This window comes from Vicugna pacos, unplaced genomic scaffold, assembly GCF_048564905.1.
Source record: "Vicugna pacos unplaced genomic scaffold, VicPac4 scaffold_116, whole genome shotgun sequence".
NCBI classification, from domain to species: Eukaryota; Metazoa; Chordata; class Mammalia; order Artiodactyla; family Camelidae; genus Vicugna; species Vicugna pacos.
The window spans coordinates 21,265-48,265 of NW_027328796.1; the positions used below are offsets into that span (position 1 = coordinate 21,265).

General features: G+C 39.9%; 1 protein-coding gene across 2 annotated transcripts in view; it reads left to right on the forward strand.

Moving 5' to 3' along the window:
• LOC140694983 (uncharacterized) overlaps positions 1-27,001 on the forward strand; it is a 54,542-nt gene that overhangs the window by 583 nt on the left and 26,958 nt on the right. Inside the window, exons 1-3 of one of the 2 annotated variants that reach the window (XR_012070639.1) lie at positions 1,679-1,940; positions 2,218-2,442; positions 2,625-2,899. Coding sequence is in view for 1 of the 2 variants with exons in the window: in XM_072957976.1 (XP_072814077.1) it covers positions 1,066-1,187; positions 2,218-2,338 (243 nt within the window). In the remaining variant the exon portion in view is untranslated. Of the gene's footprint in view, positions 1-1,065; positions 1,188-1,678; positions 1,941-2,217; positions 2,443-2,624; positions 2,900-27,001 lie in introns of those variants that run through there. The other variant, XM_072957976.1, reaches the window with a different exon arrangement.

Genomic DNA, 27,001 nt, shown 5'->3' on the forward strand with positions numbered 1-27,001 from the left:
GATGTCTTTTTCCCAGAATTTCCCCTCTTCTTTACTATGCCCTTTCCCTTCCTTTCCTCCAGCCTGTGTTTCAGCCTGCCTGTGGCATTGATTTTCCTTGTCTGTGGACTCTTCCTTTCACTAGTTCGTGATAATGTTACATGTGAGATGTGGAAACTTGCTAGATGTCAAGAAAGAGGAAATCCATTGCATTCTAGTTTTTTTAGAGTGTGCTATTGTATTATCGATTGAAATGAAATCAGGCTGACCCATTGAGCCATCCCCTGAGCTCTTTTTGCCTTCCTACAGGTGATACTGCTCTCGTTGCTGCATGTGCTCTTCCCCCAGACTTGGTTTTGGGGTTGAGTAAGTCACCGTCACTGGAGCCCTCTCTTTAAATGATGAAGAGAACATTTGCTCTTTCTCCCTGTTTGGGGACTTGGATGAGATGAGGCAACAGATAAAGAATGGAGCCCCACCTCATTCTGACCCCCGCTCTTTCCGTTCCTTTCTCCAGGGGAAGAGTACAATTCAAAAATATAAAGATTGTGAACTAATGAGATAGACAAGACAACCGATCATTTATTAAATACCCTTTCATGCCAGAAACAAATGTATTATACACACAAAAAGCACATAAAATACGGTAGTACTGTGGTTACAAACGTGGGTCCGAGTTCGAGTCCTGGTCTGGAGTGACAAGTCCTGTGAGATGGAGAATTGGTAGGTCGGCTTAGCCTCTCTTGGACTTGTTTTCTGTCCTGCAGAGATGGGGCTCGCTAGGCGTCCCTCCCCCGTAGAGGTGCTGAGGGGTGTAAAAGACACGTGTAGGCAGACCGAGCACAGCTGCTCTTTCCTCGTAAGTGCAGGATAGCATCGCTTTTGCGGTGATGGCTTTATGACTGCACCGTGTAGACTCTCAGTGCTCCAAAGGGATGCCTTGCAGATTGGAGATGGGATTCTCACTTCTGTATATACCCAAGGATTGTGTTATTGGGCCTTGCTAATTTGACTCTATTCTTTAGAAAGTACATAATGTAGATATATTTTTCAAACATGCATGATTTTTTCTTTTATTATTTATAGTTCTACCCTCTCATCTCTTGGTGTGACTTTTCATGGAATCCAGGAAACAGTCCTAAGCAACCTGCCTCTTCACACTTCTACGTGGCGGTTTCCTTCCCTGACTAGAAGAGGGTTTTGCATAGGTAATTTTGATTGCTCCCCTTCTCTTGGAGACTCTCTGTTTTTCTGCCCATCTCTCACCTGTCCATCTGTCCATTTCTCTACCCACTCATTCTTCTGACTTGTTTCAATAAGCATTTCAGGCAGCTTACAGAAGAACAGGTACCAAATAAACAGGTGAGAAAATGGGGCCAAATTCATACAGTGAGGCTAGGAGTTGAGCCTGTGTGAGAGTTGCCAGCGTGAGACACACGCCTCTGCCTTGTGACTTATAAGATAGACAACATCAATGTGCCTGAAGCTCCCAGCAGACACAGGGAAACAGGGTTTGTGGGAGATGCTCATTGGCTGTGAAATAAATAAGTGGCTTAGTAGAAGCCCAGCCTTTCCAAGTACTAAGGCTTAGGAGAATATTTTAGTGTCTTCCAAAATCAGATTATTGCATCTTTTCTTTTTCAGAGTTTTATGTATAGTTGGTTTACATTCTATACCTGGAAATTTCTCCAAAACTTCTGCCCACGTGAGTCCCATGACTCGGGAATGGGGTGGTTCTGCTCATTGACGGGTGTTGGCCAGAAACGGAAAATGACAGCCTCAAAGGAGCCTGGGATTTATCAGTTATGTTTTGTCAGTGCTGTAGATTTCAGAAAATGCTTTCACCTTTTCTTTCCATCTGAGGCAGCAGCGCGCTCTCTTACCAGCATCAGGAGCTCAGGGCCACGGGATGGTGGGGGCTGACTGCACTGCCGTCAAGACAGCTGAGCTAGTCACTGCAGGTGTGGTTCTTTTACATACTGCAGTTCATGCTCTTTACTAGAATGTTTCAACAGGGAGTTAATTAACTGAGTTAATTAACATTTTATAAATATGATGCTTTGTTGAAAAGACAGTCATAGGCAGAATATAAGTTGTGATCACTTTAAAAATGGTTTCATTACTGAAATTTCAGTAGGAAAGATCCAGTTTATCTTATTTCCGCCTCTCTTTAAAAGTAACAAAGAAACAAGACAGAAAAAGCAGAGGATGATTTCTGTTCTTCCTCTCGGCTTGCAGGTGCCCTCACCTCCAGTGGCATCCATCCAGACACCAGCACTGACACTGGCCGTGCTCAGAACTGCCTCAGCCCTGAAGACACATCTGACAAATGGAAGGGGGCCGCGCCCTGTTACAGCAGGTGCTCTCACTTTGTGGGTCCTTATGTAACTGCGCGGTGTTATTCAGGATCGCCCTTTCTACACTTTGTGACGCTGCTGCGGTGTCTCCTAGTTATTTGTTTCTGTAAGTACTCGTGTAATTTTCCAATGTGTGGTACTAGACATCTAAAAATGCATTTTTCAGATGAAAAATAGTGTGTATTTAATATAAATGTATGAAAAAAGGGTCAAATGGATCTATCCTGGTGCCAGTACTCAGAGATAATAATTAACACATTAACATCTATTTTCTGTTCTTTTCATCAGTGTGTATTACCTCTGTCATAAAAACCAGCGAGCAATGTGTGCCTGTATACTGTGTGGAGACCTCCATTTTCCATTCGGCTTATTACACATTTTTCTACAATATTCTATCTCCCCTGGCATGATTTTTAATGACTAGTATAGCATTCTGTCTTGTGGAGTCCTCGTCCATTTTACTTTGGACTTAAATAAACTTTTAAATTCCAAGTATACTTAACTGAAATTCTGAAAAGAGATCTGTTGTGGTACCGAAAGTCCCCTACATCCCTTCCCCTTTTTTCCTGAGAGTAAAAACTGCTGACAATGTGGAGTATATATTTCATGACCTTTATGCCTATGTCATATAAATAAACTCATACATACACGTATATGAGAAATCTATGTCTATGTGTGTGTATATATGCTTTATTGAAAAATAAGGCCATACTATATGTTTTCTGCAGCTCGGTTTATTCACTCAGGTATATATCACAGACGTCCTCTCTCTCCAGACTCACCCGGTCCTTTCAGATAGAGTAGAGGGTTTTCCTGATATGCAGGTTTGGTCTCTTGTGTAAGGACACCTTTCGTGGGAGCGTACTGTGGACAAGGCCTTGGACCACGCCGAAACACCGGAACTTTAGTGCCCACAGCTCACCGTGATTTACCGCATCATTGTCTTGATGGTGGACACTTAAGTTTTCTCCATTTTCCACTGTCAGAAAGGGTGTTTGACTGGCATACTTCTTATACAAACATTCCTGTGTTCTTGTATGAGTATTATTTTCGTTAAGGTTTCTGGAAATTTAGTCCTTGGATGTGACAACTACATAAATCACAGGCTCCTTTCAAGTGAATCAAGAAATTCCTTCTCCTGTGGGGCATGAAAAGATGTAGAATAACTTATGTAACCAATTCTCTATCGCTGGATATGATTTCACTTCAGCTTTTCTTCTCACCATTGTAAACAGTGCTGTGTAAATGCTCTGATAAGTACATCTTTTTGAACTGAATTTTTCTAAATGAAACGATTCCAAAATGTGGAGTTCAGCCTGTGTGTACACACGTTTTTCAGAGTTTACATATCCATTGACATGTCATCCTCCAAAAGATCGCTCACAGTTTGTTCTCTCAAAGATGGACACTAGCTAGAATATCTTTTAAAAATATGTGCCAATATGATGAGCAAAAGTACTTTTTCATTGTTTTAATTTGCACTTGATGACCAGTGAGGTATTGAGCATTTTTCACTCATTAGCCATCTGACTTTTAAAAAGTGAATGATCTCTTTTGTCCTTTGCACACATTTAAGTGAGGCAGCTTCTTGTTGCTTTGTGACAGCTCTATGTATATTATGAACATTAACCCCTTGTCTTCATCAACATGTATCAGAGAGCTTTTCCTTGTCATATTTTGCCTTTCATTTTGTTCAGTAGGTTCATTTTTGTTGTGGCCCAAAATAATCTTAAGATTGTAAATGTCTTCTTTTTGGGTTTTATTCCTGATATTATTCTTAGAAATACTTTCTTATAATGGTATAAATTTCTTCTGTAGGTTTTTTTAATCTCTAAGATGGAGATGATGATGGTACTTGTTATAGTGAAGAGAAGTTGAATTAATATGAGCAAAGAATTATATTCGCTGTTATTAGTACTTTCTAATATTCACATCACATTCTGTAATTTTTCTTGCGGTCATTATGACTGGAATAGAATTTGTTTTTTCCAGGGGATTCTCTGATTGTCCCAAGACAATTATTGAATTCCTACTTTGCTTTTTAACTTGAAATCCCACCTGTAAAGAATACTTATGTACACTAGAGTCTCTTTTTGAGCTCATGGTTTATTTTTATCAATCTTACTTTCTTACACTAGCACTATATCTTACATATTGTAAACATTTATTTAATATCTGACAGTGCGATTTTTTGATTCTCTTTTCGATCCCAAATTTTCTTGGTTAGTATTATGACTTTATTATTCCTGAAGAATTCTAATATAATTTTTCAAGTTAAAAAAAAAAAGAAGTGCTCTCGTGGGATTTTTTAGTACTTTTGAATTATCTTTAGGAGAACGTACATTTTTACAAAACTGCTTTCCTGCATACAAAATGTTGATGTCTCTACTTTCACACCTCTTACTTTACCCCACAGTACAGTCCTGTACTTCCTCCATGTACAACATGGGCATTGTTTTTGAGTTTATTCCAGATTATTGTTGATGTTTTTGTTAATTATTTAAGTCAGAATTTTTTGCTATTGTATATTTTAACTGTTAAAACTGACACCTAGGAAGGCAGATTCGGTTTGTAAATACTCACTTTGTAACTTCTCATTTAAAATTGTAAGTATTAAGTACTTGTTACAGAATCCTTTCTTTTCTGTTTTTAAAAATTTGTTTCCAAGATTCTCAAAATGGTCATAGCAAAGTAGTATAGGTGGGGACAGAGATGGAGAGAGGTAGTGTGGCTCATGTACAAACTGTGAGCACTTTCATGGCTGTGTTTACGCTGGAAAAGCCGCTGAAGAGTCCAGGATAAAACAGGGGTGGCTTTGTATGCAGTTGAAAGCCAGCTTTCTTGCCTGGTGAAGCCTGGTGGGCGTGACAGGTAGATGATCAAGGTCGAATGGAGGTTATTGGCTGCACAGAGCGCTGTGTCTGAGAACTGGAGAATATCGCCATGGGAAATGCTTGGTGCCAGGAACAAAGCAGAGGAGCTGGGGACCCTGTGTGTTAAGGAATTTCCAGCCCTCGGAGTGGGAAGATCAGACTCTGCATTCAGATCTGAGTTTGAATTCATCCTCTTTAGTTTACTTGTCCTCTGACTTTGGTCAAGCTATATACCCTATTTCACTTCCTGTTTTCTTATCTCTCAAAATAGGAGAATTACAGCCTGCTGCCAGATTGTTTGATCAGGTTAAATAATTAGTGTCTATAAGATGCCACGTACAGTCACAAGCTCAGTGAGAAATGGGCTGTCACCTGTTCTTCTGCAACTCAGTGCTTGACAAGACATGTGGGAAAGCCAGTCCCTAATTTGTGTGTGATGCAAGTAGGAACAAAATTAATGTCTTGCCTTTCCCTAGCAGTATACTTACAGCTTTGCTTCATTTACTTCTTTCCTCCTTTCCTTTCCCCTTTCCCATCCTCCACCAAAAGATCCTGAGACTCTCTCAGAATAGTAGATTCAAATTACTTTAAAGGTTGGCTCATCCTCATGAAATGATAGTAACATAAAAAAAATCTGTGCACATCCCACAATACATTGTATTTGATTTACACACACACGTGTGCACACATACACACACACAATCAGGCTACCTTCCACTTGCAGAGGGATAAGGACCACTTTTTCTGAGTTTTCACTCACTGAGCTTGAGAACAATGTCTCTTACACAGACTTTCACCAGGCTTCGTGCATGGTGTTTTTAATTGAATTTCGGCTTTGTGGCCATAGATATAGTCTCCTAATAGAAGAGAGAAAGTGGAGACATAGACATTCCGCTGAGATATTGGTGTCATCATATTTTAGTTGGAAAGGACTTAAGACAGCATAGAGTCGTAATATTATATGGGTGAGAATCCATGATGTTGTAACTTGGACAAGAACATGGACCTTCTGCCGTCTTGTCCACAAAGGTGAAGAGGCAACTGGGCAGGGGATGGTAGGGATCCTTCTTGCTTGAGTTCCATGTTCTTGCTAGTTTTCATTGCTCAGTTGCCTTTAGTTTATGTCCATGAGGCCTCTCATGGGAAGGTCACTCTGTCCTGATAGATTGAGTTTCTTATCAGCAAAAAGCTCTGGACCCACTCATATTTCCCAGAGTTTTCTGCTGACCTGCTGACACTTTATATAATTGAGACCTAAGAAACTACAGAATATAAAATCCTTATTGTTATTGTTTGCCCTCGAGTTCCATAGGAAGGGGTGCTGTCTCAGGCTGTCTAAAGCCAGATCTGAACAAAGATAGGGTGACAGGCTGTGCTGCTGGTCCTCCACAGTTGAAGGGGATTTCCAACTTAGCTTTATATTCAAGGCAGATGAGTTCAAATCTTGCCTTTACCAGTTATTATCTTTGTGAATTTGGGGAGAAACTGTACTTTTTTGTGTCCAAATTTGTTTATCTGTAAGTAAGTTCAGTATTTATTTTAAGGTTTCTGTTTTAGAATTGAATGAGCTAATACTCTCATTTATACCTAAACTAGTGATCTCATGGTTCTATGCTGGTGCCTTGGTAGTTGATTACTAAGGGACTCCGCAGTGAGATTGGGGGTGGGGGACCCTGGATAATAGAGCTTATATTCCAGGATATGCTTGTAAAAGACTGGATGTGCAGTGGATTTTTAGTAAATATCTACTCCTTTCCTAATCTGCATTGATTGTGTATATATCTTTATACTAATATATGAACAATTTTTATTGCAATTTAAATATCTTTGTAGTATTTACAATATCTAGTTATAAAAATACGTGAAATAAAAAGATTTGAATTTATTTTCTTTTCAATAAGCAAAACAAAATAAAATAGAAAAGAAAAAAGTTTTGAAGGAGTAGAAATAATTTTATTTCTGTGGAATCAATTCCTTGTAATAGGTTTTTTGTTCATGTTGTTAAAAAGCATATAAAATTGATAGGTGGTGAAATACTGGAAATGAGGAAACAGTGGAGACATACTACCTCTAAGGCAGTCAATTTGTTACCAAGTCCAAACTCGTTCTGCTTGCTGCATGACAGGCCGATTAATCGGGAGATGAGATGTTGGAGTAAGGAAAAGAGACTTTATTTGTAAAGCTGGCAGACCCAGAAAATGGCATATTGTTATCCAGTAGAACTCTCTTCCCCAGGGCAGAATTCAGTCTCCTTTTATACTAAAAAGCGGCGGGGATGTGGCTGGTTGTTGCAAACTTCTTGCTGTATGAATTGTTTGTCCTTGAAATCCTTTGTTCCTGCAGCTGTCCATGTGGGTCAAATTATGGTGCCCCTGTAAAACCTCCAAAAAAAAAGAAAGGTTATTCACTATTTTACAACTTGCCATCTATACATAAGTGTAGAAGAGCAAATATCCTTAAAGATCAGAGCCCGGAGAATAGGCCCTCCTGGATATTTCAGGCTAAAGGCAACTTTCTTTTACAAAAGGTGCAGAGATAGCAAGTCTGAGCCTAGAAAACAAGGTACAGGATTAAAGCCAAATGAACACATCTAACATGGAGTGAAATTTGTTCTTTCTATTACAATTTCTTTTTCTCCCTCATAAATAATTTTAGTAAGAAACATGAGCAATTTTTTTATTTTTGCTTCTTAATAAAGGACTACAACTACAATTTAGTGAGCAGGGATGCTGTGCGTGCCTTGGTGTCACAGCAAACTCTTGTTGGTGGTGGTCGACCCTGCAACATGCCTGATGCCCCGTGAGTGTTGGTGAGGGTCCCCCTAACCAGGGGCTCTATTCAGGAACCACCATATGCGCGTTGACCTCTGGCACCTCTTTTTCAGCTGCAGGAAATTTTTTCAGATTCTATGATAGAAAAATCACTCCAGCTAGGGATAATCAGGGAGTAAAGGAAGAGGAAAAGGGCTTGAAGTAGAGTAGAAGAGAAAGACAGAAGCTCAGGGAGCCTGGGGGCTTGGCAGCGCTGCCTCGGGAGAGAGAGGAGCAGAGGTGTGGATGGGACCGGCTACAGAACCAGCTCCTGCAGCTTTCCCTGCACCCAAGCCACACAGCTTTTAATAGGGCCCAGGACTCTCTCCTGGCTGGATGTCACCCTGGGCAGAACCTTGAGAATCGAAGGTAAGGGGTGGGCAGCACTCACCTAGGGGGTCACTGAGGACTTTGGTCAAGTCCACATTGACTTTTCCAGTCATGTGCCTTCACCTGTTCTTTATCTCAGGATCTGAGAAGCAGGAGCAAGGAACTCAGGGAGAGATGCAGGAAGATATCTGACTGTGTTAAGAGACGACAGTCACAGTGACACTGGGAGCGAAGACACTTGCAGCAAAGTAAAATAACTTCACAACCATTGCATCAGAGCTGCATGTGTGAGAGAGCCTAAGCCTGTCTCAGAGTGCAGGGGACAAGCGGAATGGAATGGTAAAATTAACACTGACAATTGAAATTTTGTTAAATAGCCTGCTACTTTTAATTTTATCACTTCACTGTATGCAGGTGTATTTCTATGAGCATTTATAGGTTCACACAACCCCACCAGCCCCTCTTGCCCCCATGGGGGATGGGATTTCTCAAGCACAGTGCCCCTCCTGCTTGCTTGGGCCACGCTGCGGGTCCTCACCTGGGGCCGGACTGCTACAGTACACTGAGTCCCCGAGGCACGGCCTGGGATACATGACAGGAACAACTGTGCTCTTGGCTGAGGGCCTCCATTTCCCCCTGCAGTGTAAGAATGCCGGTGACTCAGTTAGAAGCATGCATCCAAGCCGTCCTTCCGTGTCATCACCATCTAGAAGCGGTGCCTGAATCTTCTGAATTTCTGCAGAATGTGGTTTACAATCACCTTGAACAAGTGAGTGTGTGTTCTCTTTCAAGTGGAGGAGTTACTGCCATTTTCCTGGAACTTACTCACCACTAGTCCATCTGATTTTTCTGTGCTAGGATTCAGTATGGCCTGCTAATAACTCTGCAGTCAGGTCTAGAAACCCTGATGAAGAGGATTATTTATTTTCTTTCTTTATATGATAGTATTTTACTTTCAAATTTCTGAGTTTTCAGTTCTTGGAGGAATGTTTTGGGGGTTGGAGAAACAATTTTGCTCTTACCATCTTTGTGACCTGTTGCTATATGCGTCTCACCTGTCTTCTGTCACTTGTGAGGTGGTTCTATTTTTGACCCTGTCCGGGTTGTTCATATTTTAAAACATAAAATCTGTAAAAGTACAGTCCCTTTTACTCTGAAGACATTCCACAAATACTCCTTTAATCTGGGTATGGTTTTAAGAAGACACAATAATTGGAATATATACTTGCAGGTTGCCAGTGCAAAATCCCCAAATTAATAGTCGAGCTCAACATCTAAAATCTTTCTAATCTACCATGGATTTGTATGGATAAGTGAAGTAGTTTGCTAAGAACTCAATCCTCCCAAGCTGATGCTCTGCCAGATGGTGGAGCCGAGGGACGAGGGTGTGTCCTGCCCTTACTGAGCTGACAGTTTCATGGCAAGGACCTTCACCAGGTGAAGAAATTGAAGTTTCTTCTAAGAACAGTGGGTCTGAAATGAGTCCAAAAGCGTGGGAGAGACACAATCACATTTGTCTCAAGTAGGGGAGAGTGGCTGTGGGGCCACCTGGGAGACTCATGAGTCCAGGTGGGCAGTGTTGTTGGCTTCCAATTGAGCGGTGGGACGGTCAGTGGGTAAAAGCGAACAGATTGAAGGCATGTTTAGATGGTAAAGAGGAAAGGATCAATGCTGTCTGTGAAGGTAGGATGGAGTAAGGCCCAGGTTTCTGGGTGGATTAATGAGTTAAATAATGGTCCTGCTGTGTTCTGAGGAGGGAAAGCAGCAGAGGGAGTTCTGGGGGAAAACTGATGAGTTCAGCTGTGGGTAAAGTGAAAGGCTGTTAGATGTGTGGTCTGGGAGCTCTGGTGAGAGCCAGTAGTGAGTAGGGGGCGGGGAGAGAGACTTTCAAATCATTTTGTCTTGTGAAAATACATACAAGAATGAGTAATGACACAACCCCTGTATATTCTGGATTTAAAACCCAGTAACATTTTGCTATATTGACTGCAGGGGTTCTTAATTTTTTAATAGAAATAAAATAAATAGAAACAAAATAGTGGAGTTAATGAATATCTTAGAGTTGATGTGTGTCCTTGTATGTATTTTCATACCTCATCTGTTTATAAACATAATCTACAAAAAGTTAACTTGCTTAGCATTAGAGTTAAACAGAGGGACGTGACACACTCTGTTGGTGGTTCAAGGTGATTTCTTGGGCAAATTATGTAGCCTCTCTGTGCCTTAGTTGCATCTTCTGTGACTGCCCCCATGCCCCTCATCACAGCTGATTTCCTAGACTTGAAGTTGGGAGGGAGGCTGCTGAAGGGAGTAAGAGGTGGCAACTGCTAGGGTCTCTGAAGAGAGAGACAAAAACAGATTAAAGAAGAGAAACTGAGTGCTAATACCCTCAAAGGAGAAAGAATCCCTTAGTTTTTTGAGCCACTTAGCCTAAGAGAACGAAAATCATGTGGATCCAAATCTCTTGAGCATATGAGTATTGTGGGTGGGAGGGTTTCATCAGAAAAGGGTTGAGAAAAGGCCTTTTGGTTTCCCTTTGCGTTTCCAGTAAGGATGAGGCGCAGAAGAAAAACCACCCGTTTCACAGTAGAAGGTGCTGTTTTGTGCGAAACTGTCCGAAGGTTGGAAACCATTCATCAGTGGTGCTGGCAAAAGAAGAGACTTCTGGATTGGGTGGGGCACTTGCTGTGACTTCCAGGTGACCTGCTGGCTGGGGGCTGTGAGGCGGGCAGTAGGTTTGCAGTGTGACCTGGGTATAATCCCTGGCATTGAGGCTGCTGATCTGACTAGCAGAGCTGGGCAGACACGGTCCTAACGGGGCTGCTCGGGATGAGGCCTGGGACACCTGCCATGCTGAGGGCGAGAGGAGAGCTCCCCTGAGGTTGTGTCCCTGTGAAGATTAGAAACGTCCTCCTGCAGGGGAGGAAGAGCCTCTGAGCAGCGGGCCGGATGCACAGGCAAGACCAGCCTGAGCACGGAGATTTCAGGAAGCCGGAATTCATACAGGCCCGAACAGCCTTGTTCCTGAGAAACTGGAGGGAAAAGATGCTGCAAATGCAGGCTAAGTTCAGACACTATTGTGTGTCATGAGTGATAGGAAAAGACTGTTCAGGCAGCCACGAGAGAACCCTGTGGTTGTCCCAGTTGGGCGTCACACAGGAGGGAGGAGCAGAGTTATATACTTTGCCACTTATTAGCTGTGTGACTTTGAGCAATATCACCCCACTTCTCTCTATATATATCTACATCTGTAAAGAGACACAGTGACAAGCTCGTGTCATCAGAATGCTTTGTTTAACTCTGATCCCCTTTGTCCAGTCCTGTCAGTGCTGCCCTGCAAGGTTCTGCAGCGGCTGCTCTTGCCCTGTGATGGGAGGGCATAAAAGGGCATTGTAGCACCCGAGGGCAGAAAGGGGTTGCTTTAAAAGCAGACATGTAGCGTCCTGCAGCTGCAGACCTGCAGGCAGTTTGGTTCATGGTCGTGGAGAGGACTTTGGAGGCCTTAGCGTCGTCTTAAGACTTGTTTTCCCTTGGGGACCTGATTTGCCTTTGCAGATTAATGTTGAAGATTTGGGCTTCTGGCAAAGCTGTTTTCAGAGATGGGTATATACGTAAAATATCATATAAAATAAAATGATTTATTTAACGTGTGCGACTTTGCAGCTGTTGGGAAGAGCTGTGTTGGCCTGGTCTCCACGGGGGACACCAAGGGTCAGCAGAGCGTGCGGGAGGGAAGGCAGCCTGCAGTGCTTCTGCGGGGTGTTCTCCCCAGCAGGGCGCTCTGCTGAGTTGTCTCTTCTCTGAGTTTGGTTGCCAGAGGAGCAGACAGCAAAGTAATGAGTTCTGGAGGGATTGTATAATGACAGGAAGAAATAGGAACCTGGAGATTTTCTGGACTAAAACACGCTTTTGGTTCCTGATTCAGTGTGTTCCATTACAGAATTGATGAGTTGTGTCTATTCTGGAACGTCATTGAAATAAACGTTCAGCCTAAATGTTAAGGGCTTTGATTTATTTGGCTGGAGGACTCGAGCCGGGATGACAGCCTCTCAGATCACTCTGAGGGACTGCTCCCAAGAGGTAGTGGAGGAGCTAGGATAAATAGAATCTTTACAACAAAGATCAGGTAATTGGAACAATAAAATATTGCTTGTTATCTAAAGAAAACCAGATATCTCAAGTTCAAGTATTTAGTGGTTTTCTATGTATGGTGGGAAGCAAACATTTGGGTCATTGAATTCATTCCTTTGGCAAGCACCTGGCTATCTAGGGCCAGTATCCTGTCCTTTCTTGCACTGAGTCTGCTCAGAGGGCACCACTGTGAGTGGCTGAGAGGCCGGGCTGTAGGCATGAACTCGCTGGGGGTTGGCAGCAGCCGCTGATGATTTGGATTCAGCATTCTTTGTTTACTGACATGGTTGCAGTATTTTCATGCACATTGTAGTATTTTCATTCACAGTGTTCCCCCTTGGTCCTAAATTCGACCAATATTTTGAGAGACATTTCATGACCAATTTTGTCCCACGGTGCTAGGATGGCTCATTCCTAGTTCAGGTGAAGAATCTTCTGAGTTGCCATTCAAGGTGTTAGTTTTTTTTATCAGGCCCTGTTGATACTAAAAGTTCTCTGGATCACCTGTCTTACTACTCTATTATGATCCAGGAAGTGTTTACCCATCTTTGCTCATTCCCATACCTAGAATCACACTATTATATTTATTTTATTCAGGGTTATAAATTTTATCTGTTTCTTCAAGATGTTTAGCCATCATCCATCTTGTGGGCCTAGTTACACATTGGGAAATGTAACAGACAACAATTTTATAAAATAGACAGGATATAAGTAATACAGCTAGTAATGTTAATAAAGTCACGAGTAAGAATTTAATAGTCGAGAAGTTGTATTTTTGGGTTAAAATTTTGCTTGTGTTTCTGAGTTTGATCCTATGAGAAAGTTCATATTTATGGTCAGGGTCAGGGCAGGTATTAATTGGCCAGTTGAAATCTCCCACCTTGTAAGATCAACAGTGGCCTAAACAGAACTATAAATTCTTTTTAGAATAACGTTTCTGAGGGCTATCTAGTTAGAGCCTTGGAGTAGGGAAACCCACCAAGGTAACACAGAAGTACTAGACATAGGTAATTTATCATAAACTTAACAATTGGAGTAGTTCATAATCAAAGGTTGGAGAAATTATCAAAGTAATTGGTATACAGTCCTGGTCCGGTGTCTTGGGTCAGCAGTCTAGCTCAGATGTCGTCTTCTTCTCATCCTGGTATGGAAGCTTTTTCTCCATTTGGGCATTGTTTTAAGGTGAGCAGTGCTCTATAGGCCAGTGCACTGCAGGGGCTGTTTCAGATAGGAAATGAATCCGAGACTCCGTTTCCTTCAGCTTTGGTGTGTATGGTCTAGTTAAGAGTATCTGAAAAAGGGTCTTTCCATTCAGGTTGGAGACAGTTCTTTAAGTCATGCCTGTTGCAGTATGTATAATCCCCTGGCTGCAGGTCATGGGGCATTGGAATTTTACCCAAGGATAGATTACTGAGCTTCAGAATCAAACCTAGAGTATTCTTTTCATAATTCAATTAAACTGTACAGCAGTGTGACATAACAGCAAGGAATGATCTGGGAAGTGTCTTAGTAAATATGGACCTCAATTAACAAAACTAGAATTTAATATCCACTAAAATATAATTTTTTTCTCTCTAAAGTTACCCTCAGTTTTCTCAAATATAGCCAAATCAAGATTAATTTCTTTACAAATTAAATCTGATTATTTGATCATATAGGCTTTTTAAATTGACTGTGTTGGAAGTTTTAATACGGAGTCTCAGGGTAGAATGTTAATAAGGTTTTCTAAGGCCAAGAAAGCCACGTCAAGGCTTTTCATGGATTTTTGCCTTACAGATTTAGGTAAATTCTTTTCTCTTTAAAATCCTTAAAATACCTTTATACTCCTATATCTCTTAGGAGATGATCTCCCTAATTTGTCTGATAGAGCCACTGGGGACCTAAGTATTTTTAGTCTTTTGAGGGATCAGATAGAGAGAAAAGATAACTGTTCCAAGTCTGTATACATAGTTATAATTTATCAAATTGCTGTGAACCATAACTAGCTTAAGGAGAAGAGATTCTTTATGTCTGGGAAACAGGTTAAAAGGCAGTAGTATTTCAAACAATATCAAAAATTATAACCATATTCAGCTGGTTAATCAGTCCCATGTAACTAATTCTTTTAATGAGAGTTTTCATTAGAACTTTAAAATGTCTTACCCAGTTTAGTTCAGTGCTGTAGTTTGAAATTTATTAGAAATCAGTAAATCTCCTTGAAGAGAAAGCATTTTGCAAAACCATCAGAAGAAAACAATTAACTGTCTATAAATGACAAAAGATTTAAAAGCATGGTTAAACACCGTTACACTATAATCAATAAAGAAACCTGTTCACTATACCCATAATTATCACTGGTAACATTTCAGATAAACCAGAATTTTAGGGAGTCCATATAATTTCTACAATACCTATATTAATAATATTTCTCATTCAATATAACCTTAGAAGTTTTATGATTCATTTGACAATTCCATGTTATTTAAAATGCCAAATGAAACTTTATAGTTAAAAATCTCTCTTTGGGATGTTTCAGGGGCCTTCTGTAGCATCCCAAACTTAACTGGAGATTAAAAGAATTTTAATTAATTAAATTAATTTTTATTTAATTAATTAGAATTTTATATTTGGGGAGCTTTGTGAAAGATTTCAGAACACTTGATCAGATAAACATATAGATCACTGTAAAGTAGTACTAATTCATTAACAAGAAAATATGTCAAATGTAAAGGCAGAACAGATCAGCTAAGTGGTATAAGAAGTTTTACAATCTGTTACTGAAGGTGGATTAATATTTTAAGAAAACTTTTTCCTCTTAACAGAGAGAAAACCAAATCTAATCTTGTTCCAGCTAACTTCTAAGATTCATTTACGTTGCCCAATTTGATTCTAAACTTAGCCAATTCTGACCACGTACAAAACTTTCCTCAGGGTTCCTTTTCCACAAGCCTTCCACAGCTTTCTATACTTATATTAGTGTGTCCCTTATTTTGTCTTCCATTCAGAGGTAACCAGCTTCAGGAGAAAGTCACTATTTTTCATTAACAAAGTATTATTCCATTCTTACATCTTCCTTTACGCATTTATATTACTTTCCTAGGATACTGAGATCATTCCCTTACTAATAGAGACTATTTCTGTGTGACACCAACCATTTATTAATATTTCTAAACACCTTAATTTCACTGTAAGAGGAAGTTAAATGTTAAGTAATTCATATTTCAATCTTATTTTATCTGAAAATGGCATAGATATTTAATAAAATCTTGTCATTTAACTTAATTTAGCACAACTCTAGAATTTAAAGATATCAAACATTTAGAGATTATTTTAAGCATACATTTTAAAAATATATTTTAAATATTTACCCAAAGCTCTCATCTCATTTGCATTTAATTTACTTAAAATTTTACCACAGCACATTACTGTTATTTTTTTTTTGACAAATCTGCAACAGATATAACAGGATCTTATTTGACTTTCATTAAACCTAGGTACAGTAAAGGTATTATAGTTAAGATGGATGATTTTAAAGATGTCTATATTTATTAGAACATACTTAAACTAAACAATATCAAATATTACCTTAATATTGAATATTTTCCAATTCACATGACACTGAAAGTCAATTTGTTAAGTTTTTATTTTAAAAATACTTAATTTTTAAGCTCTTATATTTTTACATCAATTAAGCAGAGCTCTTTGACTTCGAAATTTTTTTTTTTTAGCAGTAGAAATATCTCACTTCTATAATCTGTATGCAGGCTTATAAACAGACAAAAGCTAGAGATCTCATAGCTTCACTTTAAAACTTACTTATATTTATAATAATAGTTGGAGTAAGCTGAATTTGCTTGCTCAAATCACTAAGGCTTACTATTTATGAAACAGATAATTAAGATTTCCTCACAAAGTCTGAAGGACCCGTCAGAGTTCTGAGTTCTAAAATGCCAAAAATTTCATGGCCTCAAGTTTTATTTCGTTGAGCTAATTAGGCTCAGTCCTAGGTCACTGTTTGTTGTATTTATATTTCTGATCTGCAAGACAAAGACACTCTCTTCCAGGTCCCCAGATAAATGCTCTGTCACCCAGACCCAATTTTATCTCCTTAATTGGCATTTTTGTATCAGTGAGAAGAGCTGTAAACAAAGAATTCCATGTTTTAAAACTAAGGTTTTCTTTATTTTGTCTTCCAAAGCTTGCATAAGACATTTATTAAGGTCTCTTTTCCTTGAGTTATAAGTTAAACCCAGGGTAAACCTATTTTTTTTTTTTTAGCTACTCAAATTACTTTTTAGATTTACGTTATATTGGACGTCTCAAGTAACTATATTGGTTTCCTTTAATTTGTTCAATTAATATTTTCAAAGGGATAGACATGTGCCCAGCCTTATAATACCAAGAAGGGGAAGCGTTTTTCCACTGAAACATATCTATCCCACAACATAAGCAAAAGGTTTATATAAAGACCATCTAAATATACCAATTTCACAAACTTTTATCTCAATTTTATTAAATCTTATACCTTTAATTTTTATATTTATTAAGTTTAATCAATAATTCTTATTTCTAGAAGGAGTGACAGAAACCTTTTTTTTGTGGGTGTACATTGTATATAATTTTATAGAAGTCTCTAGGATGCCCAAGTTTCAGCCAAAGAGCTTAGGCCCTTCTCGATTTTTAATTTCATTAATTGGTCTGTTGTCCCAATCCTTGATCAAGTATTTCAGTCTACATATAAATATATGTTAAACTGTTGTAAATAAAACAGACTTGTTTGAACTTTAATGTTGGGGGGGAGTAGGTGAACTCTTTGGCCCTTTTTTTTTAACTTTACGTAGTGTAGTATCAAAACCCTGTATGTAAATCCAAAAATGTCCATTTTATTTATCTCATTCAAAATAACCATATAAAAATATTTATCCTTTTGGGATAAGCCACTTATCTGTTTTTTTGACATTTTTACAATCCTTTTTCCAGTTATTCAACCTAATTAACATTAATTATACTAAGTTTTTATTAGCATCTCTAGAAACATTTATCAGAAAGGAAAAACAAAAATGTAGCTTTTCAAACCAGTTATATTTTTATATCTGAGTTCTTAGGTTAACCATTAGATATATTTTTCTGCATTTAAACTTTATTTTAATAGGTACCAATAAAACAGCCGTTTATAATGAGATCTCTTTAAACTTTCACCAATTAAAAAGTTTTTCCAAATTAAAAAATCCATCATATGGCCATCAATTTATATATATATAAATATATATATATATATATATAGTGATTTTAAACCAATAAGATGAAGAGGCCCTTCCACATGAGAGTCGGGGTGTTGCCTAAATAAAATTCAAAGGTTTACTCTCCAAAAGCTTAAAGCCTTCGTGGTCCAGGCTGATGCAACAAAGTTTAAGATGGCAAAATATCTGAAAATTGGTACAATCAAAGAATTGCTTAGAATCCCAATTTATTTGCGTGGCCACCGTATGTACACAATACTTGAACTTTTGTATGGCAGAGTCCAAGGTTTCCTTTAAAAACTAAACTAAACATATATATATACTTACATGCACACACTTAAAACATCCAGAGAAAGATAAAACGTTTACATTTCAAGGACACAGGAAGAGAAATCCAAGTTCCCACTAAAGGGGATTTTGTTTTTACAAGTTCAGAATGCCAAAAAATGTTTTTATCAGGCCTGGTTATTTCCAGAGTGAGTTTTATTTTTTCTTATTCCCGATTAATGTTGTAAGTTTTGTATGTACATAAATCTGGCTGGGGTTTTACTTGGAGACTGGCAATCTGTCATTTCTTTTTCTTTTCTTTTCTGTTCTTTATTTTTTTTTTGAAAGTTCTATTCCCCATTGTAAGGTCAGGTTCTCAGAATAAATTTGCTAGTAAGATTTCCCACAGGGACAACTCTGTGGCATGAAGTCTTTGTGTCTACCACTCCTGGAAGATTCCCTGTCACCCGAGAATGCTGTTACCAGCCAGGAGGATGGTCCAAAATTTGGAGTTGAAAGTTTCCTCATAAGAGTTTTACTTTTATCCTGAAAAATTCAATGGAGGTAACCAAATTGAGGAAAACATTAGACCAGCCTCTTACCTAACCACTCAGTCCTGAACCCAGTGTCTTTCAACTTGGACCCACTCGGGATGTCTCCACTGGGTGGGTAATTCACCTCAGTTTCTTTCAACTGGAGGGCCACGTACCTGGATACACCGCCAGATAAAACTTAGGATCATCAACCAATATGTGAGATCTGAGAACCAGGAGAGACTCAGCCAAATTCATCTGGACCCCCCGAGGAGGCGGATGAGCACAAAGGGCCACTGCTGGTACCAAGGCTCTGGTTACTTGGAGAGTTCAGGTGGAGAGAAATCTGCTGTGGTGCTTCATGGTGTCCAAAACTGTTGACTGAAATAAACGTGCAGCCTAAAAGTTAAGAGTTATGTTTCATTTGGCGGGAGGACTCGAGCCAGGATGACCGTCTCTCAGAACTCTCTGAGGGACTGCTCCCAAGAGGTTGAGGAAGAGCTAGGATATATAGGAGCTTTACAACAAAGACCAGGTTGTTGGAACAATAAAAGATTACTTGTTATCTAAAGAAAGCCAGGTATCTCAAGTTCAAGAATTTAGTGATTTTGTATGAATGGGAGGAAGCAAATATTAGGACTCACTGAATTCATTTTTTAGACAAGCACCTAGCTATCTCGGGCCAGTAGCCCGTCCTTTCTTATTCTGAGTCTGCTCAGAGGGCACCATTGTGAGTTGCTGCAGTGGCTGGGCTGCAGGCCTGTCCTCGCCGGGGAGTGGCGGAAGCCTTTAATGACTTGGTATCAGTATTCTTTGTTTACTGACATGGTTGCAGTATTCTCATTCACATTGTAGTATTTTCGTTCACAGACCGAATATGGATCATCTGCAAACTTGGAAAGCAACCGAGATGGAATTACTGCAGATACCTTCTGCTTTAATAAGCCGTGTGCAAACATAAACACGGAGGAAGCATACACTTGGATTTGGAGGTGTAGGAAAGGGATCCTGCACATTGCAGGAGAACGCAATGCAGAATTCCTTAAGTCCAACTTTCTTTACTGTAGTGGTTTCTGAGAACAGTTTATGGTAATTAAACAACATTGACAAACGGTGGCACACATTGCTTTTAAGGGATGGCCGGCTGCAAACTTTTATATTGGACAGGTGGAATTCATAGGCAAGTGGTCAGGTGGATGGGAGAGAGATGGAGCCAAGGCCTGGGCCCAGATTCCGGTTTAAATTGCCATTTCTTCACCATAGGGCCTTGGAATAGAATGCATACTCTCAACCTGTTGGTGAATCTGTGAAATGGGCATGATAATATTCATTTCTTCCTGGGATTGTTGTAAGATCTAAAGAGTATTATAGCACACATGAAGCATTTAACACCCTGGCACTTAGCAGTGTTCACTGTGTGGGGCCGCCCCGCTTAGCGTGCGTCAGAGCCGTAAAGGCAGCATTTGTCTGTTGAGGATGCACTTGTAGCCCCTTGGCTAGGTTGTGAATTTGTTGATTTCCTTTAATACTTGTAACTCTGTGTGACATGGGCAGTTATTTTCATGGACAGATGAGGAATCTCAGGGTAAAGAAGACTGTGTAATTTGCCCAAGGTCAGACCATAATTTTGGGTGCAGGGGCCTCAGTTCAGCATGGGCCCCTGGGCCTTCTGCTCTCTCCGTTCAGCACCAGAGCCAGATATGGAGTTGGCTGTTTCCCTGCCCAGAATATCCGGCAGGACCCAAGACACACCTGGCCCTGTGCTGCTTGAGCAAAAACTCCGGAGGAGAGGGAGTTACAAAAGGGATAAACATAAAAACAGACGACAGCAAACTGTGATCAGCTCTGAGAAGGAAAGGAACACGTCTCGCCGTGCAGAGCTGGGAGCTTTCCCGTCTGGGCTGCTCTGGGGGTGTTCATCTCAGCTAAACAAGTTCTGCTGTTGCAGCAAGGCAGGAAGGCAGGGCGCATGTGGGCAGGTAGACAGGGCCTCATTGATCGTACTCATTCCCCATTAAGCGGCAGCTTTCACGGGCACTTACCTAGTAAACATTGGCCATAATCTTCACGCAATTTGCTTGGTAGTTTTATTGACCCCAGCTTTGAGATGAGGTCATTGAAGCTGGGGAGTTTGTTGCATGCCCGTGATTACCTTGCAAATACCCCCACTGGTCTTTCAACCTAGACTGGTGTGGCTGTCATGCCCCATCCCTGTGAATGGCATCGTGTAGCTTCTCCCAAGTGGCCCAAGTGACTGACATTGATATGCTTAATTCGTAGGAAATGGTATGTGGCAATAAGAGAAAAAGATAGTAAGAAATTGTTTGGAAAACAAGAAAAAAACCTATTCTTCCCCAGCTGGGGGAGCGTAACCTGTATCACCCACCCTAATCACTGCCTGTCACCTCCTCCCTGAGGATTCTGTGTTCAGAAGCCACTCTGAGCCTTGGGAGAACATTTTTCCTCATGACACTTTTGACTAGGACCCGCGACATCTCTGTCCCTGGTTAACACTCTCTTCAAAGCCGTTTAAATTTTTTGCAGGTTCCTCCACTCTGATGTAAGAATACCCTGTATAACTTCTTGATGCAGCTCCTTAATGAAGATCTTGTAATGGAAACCTAGCCAAAACTGGGATGTATGCACATAGTGACTGCAACTTCAGCACATTGTGAGTTCATAATCAGAGGGGTGGGTGACTCAGGAAAGGCTTTTTTAAGGTAACAAGGGGAAAGTGAAAGGACGCTTGCTGTGTGAGAAAGAAACATCTCGGTCACAGCCAGCAAGACACCTGTGTTCATGATGGGGTGTGGCGAGTGCAGAGTTCTCACAAAGAAAGAAGTGATGTGATGGGAGGGAGGAGAGTTGGGTAATTTATTGGGGAGGAAAAAAGTGGGCTGAACATTTCCTGGTTGAACAAGAGGATTGTGACATGACGTGCTTGTATTTTGGAGAGAAGGGTTTTGTGGGGACAGGCCTAGGAGTACGCTGTATGGCTGGGGAGTCAGCACAACAGAGAAACACAGAGAACCGGGCAGACCCCAAGGCCCAAGCTGGGGGAGAGGCTGCCCGCAAATTGGAACCCTGGAAGCTGGTTCTGTCCCTTAGCTGGGGCCTCAGACGTCACTTCACAGCCCAGTCCTGTTGATACAAGAATAAAAAACGTTGGGCATGAGAAGGGCTGTGTCCCAGGCTTTCGTTGAGCCCCTGGGATGTGCCCCACCAGATTTTGTTCTTTGACTTCATGCAGTAAAGAATTCAAGAGCAAGCCAGTGTTGAGTAAAGGTATATATATTCAGACAGATACATTGAAATGCAAGAGAAACGTCACGAGGTGTGGGGGTTTCATGCACAGATTAGAAGTAGGTACACACCCCACAGACAGAAGGTCTGTCTTCTCCAAAGAGGGACAGAGAGTGGTGACCGCGAGGTGGCGCTGTGTTGCTTGTTTTCTTGGGCTTGGTGGTTTCATATGCTAATAAGTAGAAGGACCAGCCTTAGGGCAAGGGGCTAGGATTCCCAGGGAGTTGGCCATTTCCCACCCTTTGACCTTTTGTGGCTATCATTGGGACTGCCATGGTGCCTGGGGCATGTTATTCACCAGGTTACTATTACAATGGATGTTTACTGAATCTCAAGATCTGCTAGAAGTTAAATCTCTTCATCCTGAGCCTCAAGGCCTATTGGGGGTTGAATCCTTCACCATTTTGATGTCAATTGCTGCGGCCTTCCTTGAATGGCTGTGCTCTTCCCCCTTCCATCCTGTATCACTGTGATGACACAAAGACAGCAAAGGCCGGGCCCTAACCGTGCTCCTGCATTTAACGGCAGGAGGTGTGGTGTGGGCTTATGATGACTCTGAGTGGTGAGAAGGATGTTTCAGATTTTCCCACGTGAGACATGGCGACTTACCAGCAGCCTCCCCAGATTTATCTCACGGGCATTATCGCTTGTGTTGTTATGGAAACAAAAGGCCAGCCAAGAAATAAGAATCACACAGAGGGTTGGAGTACTGAGATTTATTACGCTGGCGGGCTCAGAGGGGTTTCTTTTCCAAAGCTCTGAGCACCTCCAAGACGTGCACATGAGGTTTTATAGGGTTAATTACAAGTATGGGGCTAATACCCAATAAGGCTCAAACAACAAAAAGCAAGGAATCAGTACACTGAAGCTTATCAATTTGGAACAGATCACGTTACTGACAACTGTTGACCTTGGATTTTCGGGTTAGCTTATTAGCCCAGTAAACTGACACTAAACTTCAGATTTACCAGGTAGCCCAGCAAAACTTAGATCAGGAAACCGACACTTATCACACTTTGATTTGTGACTTAGCTTGTTAGGCCAGCTGTGGTTTTCCTTCAGTGTCACTTATCTTTTGAATTTTTCTTTTTTTCTTTTTTTTAATATTTAATCCAAATTTAATATCAGGGTTCTTTGGGAAAGAAATTTCTCTTTTTCTTTTCTTTGGTGATCTTTTAGGGGGGCAGTTAATTAGATGTATTTACCTGTTAGTGGAAGCCCTGGGGCTTCAACCCAGGACCCCGTGCACGCTAAGCACACGCTCTACCACCCGCCCCATCATCTTTTCTTTTTGGTTTCGCTGCCAAGAATCCTACAGCTGAATTTCTAGTCAGCCTTAACCCCTTCCCTGACTTCATGGAATCCATTTTTATGAGTTTACTTCCCCCTGGTTTCATTTAAGTATTGAATCTCCATTTTCTCTTCACTCTCCGTTTTGCCTTTTGTTGTTATGGTTGTTAAGCTGTGTTTAACAGAATTGTTTAAATTCTCTTTTAGCAAGAGGCTGAATGTAAATAAATATGTAAGCAAACAGCACAATTAAATGCTTTTATACATTCTGAGCTGTTTAGTAGTAACTTAAAAACCGAATTGAATATTAAAGTGATAGCATTTTAAAAATATTTTTTAATTTTTCATAAAAATATAGCTGATTTAAAATATGATATTAGTTTCAGGTGTACAATAGATGCTCCATTTATAGTTACTGTAAAACATTGTCTGTATTCCCTGTGTTGTAAGATACATCCCTCTAGCGTGTTTACATTACATGTTGCAGTTTGTATAAGAAAGTTGGGTAACGCAGAGTCTGGAACGTGGCTGTGTATGACTCAGGTTCACGCTCACCCTGCCTGTCAGAGCTCAGGCCTTCACTCCTTTCTGCAGGGGAGCGAGTGGAGGCAGCTCTCATCAGCGCTGTCACCACCCTCTGAGTGGCAGTGACAGCAGTGACTGTGTGTGGACGTGCAAATTGTTTTTCCAAGAGCTTTATATGCGTTTCTGCATTTAATAATTAAAGCCCTCCTGTGAGGAAGCGTTTTAAGTTTTTAATGCATAATACATTTTATTTTGATATTGATAGATTTCAAACCTCTGGAAAATTTACAGGAGTAGTACAATAAACGCTTAGATACAGTTCACTTTAAAGGGCACTATTTGGCTTTCTGTGTCTGGCTTATTTTAGCATAAAGTTTCAAGGTTCATCCATAATTGTAGCCTGAATCAGTACTTTATTCTTTTTGCTTGATAATATCCTTTTCCTTTGTTTTCGTTTTTGGTCTATTTAAAAATATTTTCATTGAAGTCTTGTTAGTTTATAATTTTGTGTTAGTTTCTTGTGTACAGCACAACACTTCAGCTAAATAGGAACCTACCTGTATTCATTTTCATCCTCTTTTTAAACATAAGTTACTATAAGATATTAAATATATTCTCCTGTGCTATACAGTATAAACTTGCTGTTTATTCTTTACATACTCAGTATCTGCAAATCTTGAACTCCCAGTTTATTCCTTCCCACACCCTCTCCCCACTGGTAACCATAGTTTGGTTTCTATGTCTCTGTGTCTGTTTCTGTTCTGTAGATAAGTTTATTTTTTTGTTTCTTTCTATTTTTTTTTTTTAGAGTCCACATGTGAGCAATCTCATATGGTATTTTCCTTTCTCTTTCTGGCTTACTTCACTTAGAATGACATTCTCCAGGTCCATTGATGTTGCTGCCAATGTCATTATTTTATTATTATTTTATGGCTGAATAGTAGTCTATTGGACAAATATGCTACAACCTCTTTATCCAGTCATCTCTCAGTGGACATTTCGGTTGCTTCCATGTCTTGATATTGTAAATAGTGCTGCTGTGTACATTGGGGTGTAGGTGTCTTTTTCAATTAGGGTTCCTTCTGGATATATGCCCAGGAGTGGGATTGCTGGGTCATCTGGGAGGTCAATTTTATGTCTTTAGAGGAACATCTATACACTTTTCCACAATGGCTCCACCAAACTGTATCCCCACCACAGTGCAGGTGTGTTCCCAATTCTCCGCAGACTTTCCAGTATTTCTTGTCGGTGAACTTCTGAATGATGGCTATTCTGACTGGTGAGAGGTGATACTTGATTGCAGTTTTGATTTGCATTTCTCTGATAATGATAATGAATATTTTTTTATGTGGCTACTGGCCATTTGTACGTCTTCATTGGAGAAATGTTTCTTTAGGACTTCTGCCAATTTTTGAATTGAATTGTTTGTTTTTCTTTCTTATTAAGTGTAAAAGCTGTTTACATATTCTGGGAATTAAGCCCCTAGCAGTTTCATTTATTGTAAATATTTTCTCCCATTCCATAGGTTGGTTGTCTTTTTGTTTTGCTTACTGTTTCCATAGCTGTGCAAAAGCTTGTAAGTTTAATTAGATCCCTCTTGTATATTTTTGGTTGTTTTTCTATTGCTTGAGTAGACTGCTCTAGGAAAACATTGCTGAGATGTATGTCAGATGTTTTGCCTATGGTTGCTTCTAAGAGGTTTATAGTGTCTTGTCTACATGTTTAAGTCTTTAACACATTTTGTATTCATTTTTGTATATTCTGTGAGGGAGTAGTCTAACTTCAATGATTTACATGCAGCTGTTAAGTTTTCCCTACACCATTTGCTGAAGAGGCTGTCTTTACTCCATTGTATGTTCTCACCTCCTTTGTCAAAGTTTCAATGACCAAAAGTTTGTGGGCCTATTCTTGGTAAATGTGTTTATCCGTTCATTGATGGATGGATATTGTTAGTAACTTTTGGCTACTCTGAATGATACTGCTATGAATATTGATGTGAAATTTTTTATGAGAATATGTTTTCATTCTGTTGGCTGTACATTTGCCCCGCCATATCTGTAGTTTCCACTACATGAATCCAGATGGTTGATTGTAAAGGGACTCGAACATCCTTGGATTATGGTATCCAGGGTGTGGGGTTCCTGAAACCAACCCCCCAAGGATATTGAGAGATGACTCTATATGTAGGAGTGGAATTGCTGAGACATATAACTCTAAGCTTTTGAGGAAATACCAGACTTCTCCAAAGAAGCTGCAACATTGTTCCTTTCCCCTGGCCGCATATGAGGTTTCTCTGCCTCCTGAACGACATTTGTTATTGTCCATGTTTTGGTTATAACCATCCTAGTGGGTGTAAAATGAGATCTCATTTTGTTTTTGACTTCCCTAGTGATGCTGAGCATCTTTTCATATGATTATTGGCCATTTGTATATCTATTTAAATTCGTGGTAAATTTAAAAATTGGGTGTATTTTTTTGTATTGTTCAGTTGTAAGCATTCGTTATATATCCTGGATACTACTCTCTTATTAGATACATGCTTTGCAAAATTTTTCTTCTATTCTGCACATTGTCCTTTAACTATATTTTTTTAAACATTAAAACAATTTCTTTACAAGGGAGGTAGTTTGATGTAAAGATTTATTTTATTTTTTTGCAAAGCACGCACTCTCTGACTTGAGATACCCTTTTCCCCTGTCATTTCACTTTCTTGATGATGTCCTTTGTAAGAAAAAGGTTTTAGTTTTGATGAAGTCCAGTTTATCTGCTTTTTCCTTCTATCACTTGTGCTCTTGGTTTTGTATCTAGGAAACCAAAGCCTATCCTAGGCCCACAAAGATTTATACTGTGTCTTCTTTTAGAAAGTTTATAGGTTTAATTTTTACATTTCTGTCTGTGATCTATTTTCAATTAATTTTATTTGTTATATAAAATATGGGTGTTCAGATTCCAGATTGATTCTTTTGCCTGCAGATACCCAGCTGTCCCTGAACCATTAGTTGAATAGACTATTCTTTCAATGGAGTGTTTTTGGCCCCCTAGTGGAAAAGTGTCTGTAAATGTAAGTTTTTCCCCGTGGGTTTTTATTGTGTCTCTTAGACTTATTTATCCAAACTTATGCCAGTATCATACTGACTTAGTACTATAGCATTTTAGTACACTTTAAAGTGAGTCCTCCAACTTTACTCTTCTTTTTCAAGGTTGTTTTTGCTGTCCTGGGCCCCTTGCACGTCCATGTGAATTTTGGGATCAGTTTTTCAATTTTGCATAGAAGTCAGCTGGAATTTTGATAGGGATTCCACTGAATATATAGTTCACTTTGAGGATTCTTAACATTTTTAATAATATTGTCAATCATTCCATGAAAATGGGATGTCTTCCATA